General features: G+C 51.1%; 4 protein-coding genes and 1 pseudogene across 5 annotated transcripts; 2 read left to right on the plus strand and 3 right to left on the minus strand.

Annotated features, from left to right (window-relative positions):
• Nucleotides 1-1,398: 1,398 nt before the first annotated feature.
• On the plus strand, nucleotides 1,399-2,184 carry GCG54_00003770 (uncharacterized protein; the record flags this gene model as incomplete). The annotated part of the gene is made up of 1 exon (XM_045403839.1): nucleotides 1,399-2,184. One exon carries the CDS (start codon nucleotides 1,399-1,401, stop codon nucleotides 2,182-2,184), a length of 786 nt encoding a protein of 261 aa, XP_045259402.1.
• Nucleotides 2,185-2,672: 488 nt separating this feature from the next.
• On the plus strand, nucleotides 2,673-3,740 carry GCG54_00003771 (Trans-enoyl reductase fsdC; the record flags this gene model as incomplete). The annotated part of the gene is made up of 1 exon (XM_045403840.1): nucleotides 2,673-3,740. One exon carries the CDS (start codon nucleotides 2,673-2,675, stop codon nucleotides 3,738-3,740), a length of 1,068 nt encoding a protein of 355 aa, XP_045259403.1.
• Nucleotides 3,741-3,833: 93 nt separating this feature from the next.
• GCG54_00003772 (uncharacterized protein) lies at nucleotides 3,834-4,837 on the minus strand (the record flags this gene model as incomplete). The annotated part of the gene is made up of 2 exons (XM_045403841.1): nucleotides 3,834-4,688; nucleotides 4,739-4,837. The coding sequence occupies 2 exons, from the start codon at nucleotides 4,835-4,837 to the stop codon at nucleotides 3,834-3,836; spliced, it is 954 nt and encodes a 317-aa protein (XP_045259404.1).
• A 2,113-nt stretch (nucleotides 4,838-6,950) lies between these two features.
• GCG54_00003773 (uncharacterized protein) lies at nucleotides 6,951-7,261 on the minus strand (the record flags this gene model as incomplete). The annotated part of the gene is given in 2 exon segments (XM_045403842.1): nucleotides 6,951-7,154; nucleotides 7,166-7,261. 2 exon segments carry the CDS (start codon nucleotides 7,259-7,261, stop codon nucleotides 6,951-6,953), a joined length of 300 nt encoding a protein of 99 aa, XP_045259405.1.
• A 54-nt stretch (nucleotides 7,262-7,315) lies between these two features.
• GCG54_00003774 lies at nucleotides 7,316-7,788 on the minus strand (annotated as a pseudogene). The gene has a single exon. A coding segment is annotated over exon 1 (473 nt).
• Nucleotides 7,789-8,244: the final 456 nt, after the last annotated feature.

Genomic DNA, 8,244 nt, shown 5'->3' on the forward strand with positions numbered 1-8,244 from the left:
AGTTGTGTCTTCAAGATCTGAACCCGGGGATTCGTGTTGGTGGCCTTCACGCGTCTTTGCAGGGAGCCAGGGGTGGCGGCTAGGCTACTTGTTCATTAGACGCAAGGTAAGACGGTGCTTGTGTTGGCTCAGCTCACGTATGCTTCCTCCACCTTTCGCCCAATGCGGCGCTCGGCTCGTGGAGTCGGCATTTTCAACAACTCCAACCTGAGAAGTCTGAAAAATCACCCTGAGAGCAAACGGCAGACGATAGAAGCTCCCAGAGGGCGAACAAGGATCGGGGAACGAGAGATCATTCAGTGAGAAAGTGAGGCTAGGAAGTTAGGCCTTAGTGCCGCATTTGCCGCTTGGGCGGCCGCCGCTGTGTGACCGGGGCATGTGCGATTAACGAGCCAATCGTTGATGAGGCGAAGTAAACGACCTAGGTATCTCATGTGCGACACTGCCTTTGCTCCAAGTTGAACCATAGCTAGGTTGCAAGCAAATATCTGGGAATCGAAGCGTGCAGATTGATCGAAATGTCGGTTTGTGAGCCGCCATTGCTAAGGCAGTCACAGATGAACCATTTGGAGTGCGAGCCGTCAAGCCTAGTTACATGGGCTGGGTATGATGATCCCCACCCCGAGATTGTCTCGCTTCCACTCATTTAGGTGCCGATGCCGACCCCGATGCCGAGTTTGAGGAGCGTCAGTCTAAGAGACGTTTACCCATAGTGGGAGAATCGTACTTTCATCAAGAGAGTAAATATATATATCACGAAATTCCTCAGTTACGAGGACTTCTTTCATGTTCAGATTTGAGACTGGACCTTTTCTCGCATTTATGTCTTTTCCTTTTCTTCGTCAGTTTTTCGGGCCGTATTACGAGTCCCATAAGCAGTCAGGATTCCACCAACCCTTGCAACGCCGTTGTTTTAGGCGCGCCCTTTTCATGTGTATGCATGGCCTGGGCTCCGTACATCGCCTGCTATTGCGCCTTTATCTGCCATCATCACGCCCTTGTCAGATACGATCTGGCTATGCACCAATCGCACGGCTCAAATCCATTTCTGAATTTAGAAAAGACCCTGAACCAACTAACAAAAGGCCCTGGAGTCCACTGTGCTCACACCAGCATCTACCTAAGCGAGTAGGCAGCCAGGCTAGAACACGGGATCGGGGTCGGGAAGCCACGGTGCTTCGCGATTCATTTAAAGATCGTTATGGTCGGATTTGCGACGCTGGCGACGAGGGCGTAATCACGGCTCAAATTTCCCCCTCGTCTTACCTTAACTAAAAGCCAGCCATTTCCGCATACACTTCTAAAAGCATTCGACTCCAGTCTTCCAGCAGGTTCCGCTTGAAGTCTTGCTTTTACCTTGTTTTCCTTCTCAATAATCTGTATCTCCCAAAAGCAACCATGCATACGCGGCCCGTGACGCATGCCGACATCCCCGGGATTTTGGATGGCAGCGATGCATTCCTCGACGCGGAGCTGAACGTATGGCTCTACCCTCGCCGTCGAGAGTTCCCGGAATGCTGGCGCGCACGCATCGTTCGCGCCCTGCGCGCGAGTCTTGCGAAGCCAGGTATTCACTCATTCGTCTGCGTCACCGACGACGAAGACCCTGCAGACTGGCCTCGCGGGAAAATCATCGGGTACTCCCGCTGGGAGTGGAACGGCCTCAAAGACGATCCTCGCACTTTCAAATGGCGGTCCAACAACACCGGGGTTGCCAAGGCCGTGGAGAGGACGCTGGTGGACTGGGAAAACCGATACGTCGACTACTTTCATCTGGACAAGGCTCTCCATCGCGAGCGCAAGGCAATTTTCGACAAAGAGAATGCGGAATCGGGAAACCCCTACGCACCTCTCCAATCGTTCTGGAACCTACTTACTCTCAACACTCATCCAGATTGGCAGGGTAAGGGAGTTGGAAAGAAGTTGATGGAATGGGGCCTTGAGCGCTCGAGGGAAGACGACGCCCCAATCATCTTGATCGCAACCACGGCAGGCCAGCGCCTATACAAGAAGTTGGGGTTTTTCATAGTCAACTGGGCGGCTAACGAATCTATGGCGTGGGCTGAGGGAGGCTCCATCATGATTCTAGACATCAACGAGAAGCATACGCGCAAAGCGATAGGTGCCGAGACGCAGAAAGAATTCTTCGGTAAAGTGAGAGAGATAGAGGTTGTTTACAAATAGGAAGTAGTCTGTTCGAATTCGTGTACGCAAAGTCAGCGGACATTAAACCTCAGTGGATTACCAACGAATACTCTGCGATAGAGCATATGTCTTGGCAAAACTTTAAAACATGACTCGAGAGGCTTGCATCCTGCTGGTCTCTTCGGCATTACACCCGCTAGATGTGTCCTATCTCCGGCGATCAGTACGCCTAGACTACTCCGGTCGGCCTCTGGACAGCTCCGGGCTTGCCGTCCGGCGCAATCCGCTCTGTCCGGCAACGGCGGAGTGGATCTGTTTTCGGAGCTGGGTAACAGCGAGTTGTAATTCCGACCCCGGCGGATGTTTAACGAGTCTTCAACTACATCACCAACACCACTAGCTGGTGGAGGTGATGAAGACTTAGAAGATGATCTAGTACATATAGTTCCAGTGGCTCGCACACAATGCCGGCATGAATATCCACAGGAACCAATCAGACCATCACTTCAACAATCAAATCCTTCAACATGTCTCGTTCCATCTACCTCGGTGCTGATGCCAGCCTCACCATTCGCAATGTCAACGAAAAGTACGAACCGCAAGGCTCTCAGGCCTTGATCTCAGTCAAATACTCAGGCATCAATCACTGCGACCTAAACTTCGCCCACGTGGGTCTACATTCTTATGTCACCGGCTTCGAGTTCTCTGGCGTTGTTGAAGGTACGGGTCCCAATTCCAGCTTCAAAGTTGGAGATCCTGTCTTTGGCATCTCCACTGTGCCCTTCCCGAAGCCATCTTCACTCGGTACCCATCAAGACAAGGCCATCGTGGAAGATGCCTTCACCTACAAAGTTCCGGAAGGACTTGATCTCAAGGATGCTGGTGGTTGCTTGATGGGAGCTCAGACTGCCGCAGACGCCATCTTCAACATCCTCGGCTCCGGGTGGCCAGCGGCTGGTGTTCAGGGCATCAGTCCTGCCGGCAGGCCCCTTCTGATCTGGGGCGGAGCAACGAATGTCGGCATTTCTGCTGTCCAACTCGCAAAAAAGCTTGGCTTCAGTCCGATCTTGGTTACTGCCTCTCCCAAGAATCACGCCAGGCTTCGGGCACTGGGTGCTACCCACTGCTTCGACTACAGGAGCCCTAGCGTTGTTGACGACATTCGGGCCACCGTTAAGAAGCTCGGGATTACGCTTACCACGGCCTTCGACACGGCGTGCAGTGGTATCATGTCTCCGGATGTCGAGGCAGACAAGACGTCTCCGGCACTCACGCGCAAGTGTTTGTCGGACGGCGCGGACGTCGAAGCAATTAAGTTGGCTAGCACACTCCCCGTCAAAGACAATCAGGCTTTTCGCCTTTGCACCACTTACAGACCCCCGGGAAGCATTGGGGCAATGGGGGAGCCTCAAGATCCTGAGTTCCCTACTCGTACCCGGAAGGTGATGGAATATGTGGTGGAAACGGCGGACCGGATTCCTAGACATCCCAATGTCATTTTCGTCAAGGGGGCTGAGAAGGGAATTGAAGAGATACAGCGTGTATCACATGGAGCTGCATCTTTGGAGAAGGTTGTCATTGAGCATCCCATGTAGTCGAGTGACCAAAAGCTTTCAGACATTGGCGCAATACGGGTAATGTCCAGTTATGTGCAATCAAATCAAGTCAGTATAGATACAAGCATATACTCAGTAAAAATGCTGGCCCCCTCCAATCATGTCTACTTCAGGGCACCATGCTCTGATCTCGTCCATTCGCTTCGGCAGCCAACGCTTCGGCTGGTGGTAGCCCAGCGGCGTCTCGTAAAATATCGTCTCAACAGCAAAGCGTTTGGCTTGGTCTTCCGTGGGCAGTCGCGCGTTGCGCTCCTGCAATCTTTCAAAGAACCATTGATCTTCAACCTTGAGCCTGCCCGGATTCTTCTGCTGCTCCTTGATGATGTCGAGAAACAATCTTGGGTTTCGTAATGACAGCCCGCCATTGTATCCATTTCCGTGTTTCTTTAAGATCGGCGCGCCGATGAAGTCCCACTCTAGGAAGTCGTCGACTTTACTTGTTGATTGCGAGCATAAGATGCTATCCACCTGGAACAGGAGAATTCTGTTTGCCGGCGAGAACAGTTCCCATAGCCACGGGCGAACCATGAAGTATGTGACGGATTTGTGATCCGGGAAAGCCGTGCCAGGAGGGAGGTAGAGGATGGCGATGCGCTTCGCCTCCACTAGCTGTCGAAACTGCATCGATTCTGGCATTTGCCAGTTCTCTTGCAGCGTGAGGAGAACCACCGGCCACTTGGGTCCCAGAGACGATGCGAAGTGCAGCATGATCGGGACCAGGTTTGGCACATTCGCGGGGTGGGTTTCCGTTATGACCGCGACGTTATTGTTTCGGAACATGTGCTCGGGAAGGATATGCTCCATTGCCTCGGAGCTGTAGAAGCTTTCGCCCTTGAAGATGTGCTGCCCTGCATTGTGTCCTGTTGCGGTATTGTCTTCGGTCTCGGTGACTTCCATCAGATCTCGACGAGTAGTTTGAGCTGTCGTCTGGGCTGCACATTAGCATGAAGAGTTGGTAATCATAGCGAGATACGGACCTTCGTGCTGAGGATATCCCAGGAACCCAGCAGGATGACGGTGAAGAAAAGATGTAACAGAGATGGGCCCTCAAGACGTCTCCTCCCGAAGGGGCCCATATCGGCTGTTTGGACAGTGTGCAATGCTGACTTAATTCCAACAACATCAACAAGAGATGACGACTGCAGGAAGAGCGCCGGGGGTCGTGTCCCTTAAGAGTGAACTTGTCATGACGCGATCGTGGGCGACAGGAATTAAGGGAGAGGCCAGAGAAAAGTCGGAGAAAAATGGTGCCATTCCCATTCCTTGGAGTCCGGCATTGCGCGTTCGCATGTTTTCTCTGATTCAGACACAATAGCTTGGGAAATATCTGGCATTTGATTTGCCCTGAGGAATTTTGGTTCAAAGGCCAGCGTGCCAGATACAATGACACATGCGCAACGCCCCTTGGCAGCGTCGGGGGGCGCATTGCTTCCCGAGACAAATGTCTAAGCGAGGAATGCCGTGATAAGCCTCGCTGGTGTTTGGCTTGATTCGTGGCATCGTAACGTCCTCGAAAATCTTGTAGCCCCTTGGCCAGAATCGATCGACCTTTCGGTGAGAACAATCGCGCTCACTATAGCAATTGAACACCATCAACAGAAAGGGACGGGTTGGTGGGGATACCGGCTGATATTCATGGCTCAACTTCGCTTCTGTTCCAGACTCATACTCACGATGAATGGGATCAATTTACGTCTTCAAGGATGCGTCAGTGAGACCAACGCACGTATCTTATTGTTCTCGTGGCTGAACGTTCGGATCTGGGCTTAATTCTCCGGAAGTCACAATTCGATCCGATCCATTGTCAGAAATAAATGAACGGGAGTCTCTCGATGGTGGACGCCAGGGAGACACAGGTACGTATTGATATATCAGCATTCATTCCGTTCAGCTGTGTTTTCTTGGCCAATCACGTGATAGCGTTTGACATGTTTACCATGACATGACCAAGTCATCTTTTGAAATGGAGGAAGAAAAACATCTCACTGCTCTTTTTCTTTGCCAATACTACCATTAACTCCTTCAGCGGCCGGAAGCTCAGCCATAAGTAGACCGCCTCGAGGAGCAGTAGGCAAATGCAATACCGTCTCATTCAACTACCAAGAGATAGATAAACGCCATTTCTGGGTAGACACTGGTAGTCCTTGAAGAAATCTAATTCAAAATGTAGTAAACTCAGTGAATCTGTATATGTTCTCTCGAGACACCATGCTCTTTAATCAAACGTTCTAGCCCGGATTCCCCTGGCTCGGCTTTTGCTTGGATCTCCATTCGTCCCACTTTGTACGCCCGCCGACTGCCATCAACAACCTCCCATTCGAGTATGAAGAAGTGGAAGGTCTCGAAGTAGCACTTGGTTACTTCCCTGATATTTGTGGCCAGAACCATCATATCCCAGCTCCCGGCGGATAGTTGTTCGGCAATTCCTTTTCTGCCCGCAATATTGAGTCCATTCCCGTTTTTGATGGGATCTTTCAACCACGCAATAGGTGTTGACCATGAGGAGGTTCGGGGGCTCCGCCCAAAAAGAGACGGTAGTTTCCGATGTGTCCTCCGTGATAGTAAGAAAGATGGGGACCGAAAGAAGACAAACGTCGACTTCAAGAACGTGGAACTCAAGCATGGGCGAAACCTGTTGCCTGAGCTTAATACAGTCTTCTAGCGTATACGCGGGAGCGTGTTCATTCGTGCGGAATTGAATCCCAGTTGGCCACAGAAACAGGTCATCTTTGAGTTGAATTGACTGTCCCCAGATAATACCGATGCCCAGAGATTTGGCCCAACTCCAGGTGGGAAACTTTCACAAGTGTGACCATTCTGGTGATCCATCTAGTGAATCAGGTCTTTCCCAATGCCAGCTTAGGCCAGAGACAAAGAATCTTTCGGCCGAAATTTGATCATGGTAAAGTGGAAAGGGAATGCCGAAAATGATGTAAATCGGAGCTGAGGTCTTTTCAAACTTCCTAGAAATCCCCCGCAGACCATGGAAGATATCGGCTCGATGAGTAAAGTTTCTCTTTGAGTATGCGGTCGTAGTCAATTTGAACTTTTCGAAATTCTCCGTGGTTGAGACTGAACTATTTTCAGTCGGAATGAAAACCATGACGGAGCGCCAACTGCTGATACTGGAAATAGCCATGGCCGAGTCGTACTCTTTGACGACTTTCTTCGCGTTCGTACCAGTGGGGTCTAAATACCCCGCAGTTCGTGAGCCTTGGACTTCTCGCATTGGAGAAATGCTGAGGACTCGGTGAATATAAGTCTCCGGTGGGACAGAATGCTTTCTTGAAAGGTCCATCCTCGAGTATTCCAAACAAAGCCTTCTACCTCATCTTCAGGGTACTTGAGCTGAGCGAAGTTCAATGGCCCCTTTCTCCAAGTTTGCACAATTCTCTGTTCCCAACACCGGGAAGCCCATAATTGTCGTTTCTTCCTGCGGCTGCAATAATTGTCAAGACGGCGCATTCGTAAATCTGGTCCATGATCTGGATCTGTTCCATTTTGTCGCTCTCATCGTCTTGGCGAATACAATATCTATCTACCCAGAGATATCGTCATCCTAGATTGAGTGTCACTGAAATCGCGTCCTCGATGGTTCGTGGAAGGTCTCCCAGTTCTGTGTTCGAAAAAGGCGTGGCTGTGGCTGGAGCCGAACCCCAGACGTAGCTGAGGGCGACATAGCGTGAGCCCTTTTCTGCTCGGATGATACGCCTCTCAACGCAGTCAATAACTCGTATGTGTGGTGTCGGGCGGTTTTGATTCTTCAAGCATTGAGGATGATGCTCGTTGCAAGTTTGTATCCACGTTTTCACGAGATCGAGGTCCACGAACTGAGACGTTAGACGGGGCTCAAACAACCCCGACATCCCTGAACCCCTGACGCAGACGAGTGGGCTTATCATTTTGGACGCCTTTTCGTCAGGGGGCGCGGCCGGCACTGCGGATATGTAGAACGCGTTCTCGATTCCGTCCCGCCCAACATTTTGGTAAGCCGTCGTGGCCTAACACTTTGGGCCTTTGTCACCATCCCTAAAAAAGCGATACCAACTCTTTGGTCGGTACCACCGTCGAACGCTACGAGTCTTTCGAACGACCTTCCACATATTCGCTCGAATCTCATTTTATCTGGGTTCAACAATATCTTGAGAAGACTTTCGCAGAACCAGCATGAGAGGGGGAATCCGTCGCTTGGATCTTGAACCCAATCTCCTTGCCACCGATCCCAGTCCGAGCGAGTGGTCAAGTCTTAAGATAAATGTAGTTGCGCGCATTTGCAGCTTCGACCCACGCTGCCTCGTCGCAGGCAGCCTCGAAGTCGATCCGCGCGCAATCAGCACACAAATTCGTGTCAGTGGGGCTTTTGTGGACATTGTTGGCGATATCTCCAGCGATAGGGATGTCTTTGCGTTCAGAACCAGTGGCATCTGCGTGACACGAAGACATTGCAGAGTATCCGGAGAATGAGTATGAAAACAATCGCAAA

The sequence above is a fragment of the Colletotrichum gloeosporioides genome (genome assembly GCF_011800055.1).
Source record: "Colletotrichum gloeosporioides strain Lc1 chromosome Unknown consensus_78, whole genome shotgun sequence".
Classification (NCBI taxonomy): domain Eukaryota; kingdom Fungi; phylum Ascomycota; class Sordariomycetes; order Glomerellales; family Glomerellaceae; genus Colletotrichum; species Colletotrichum gloeosporioides.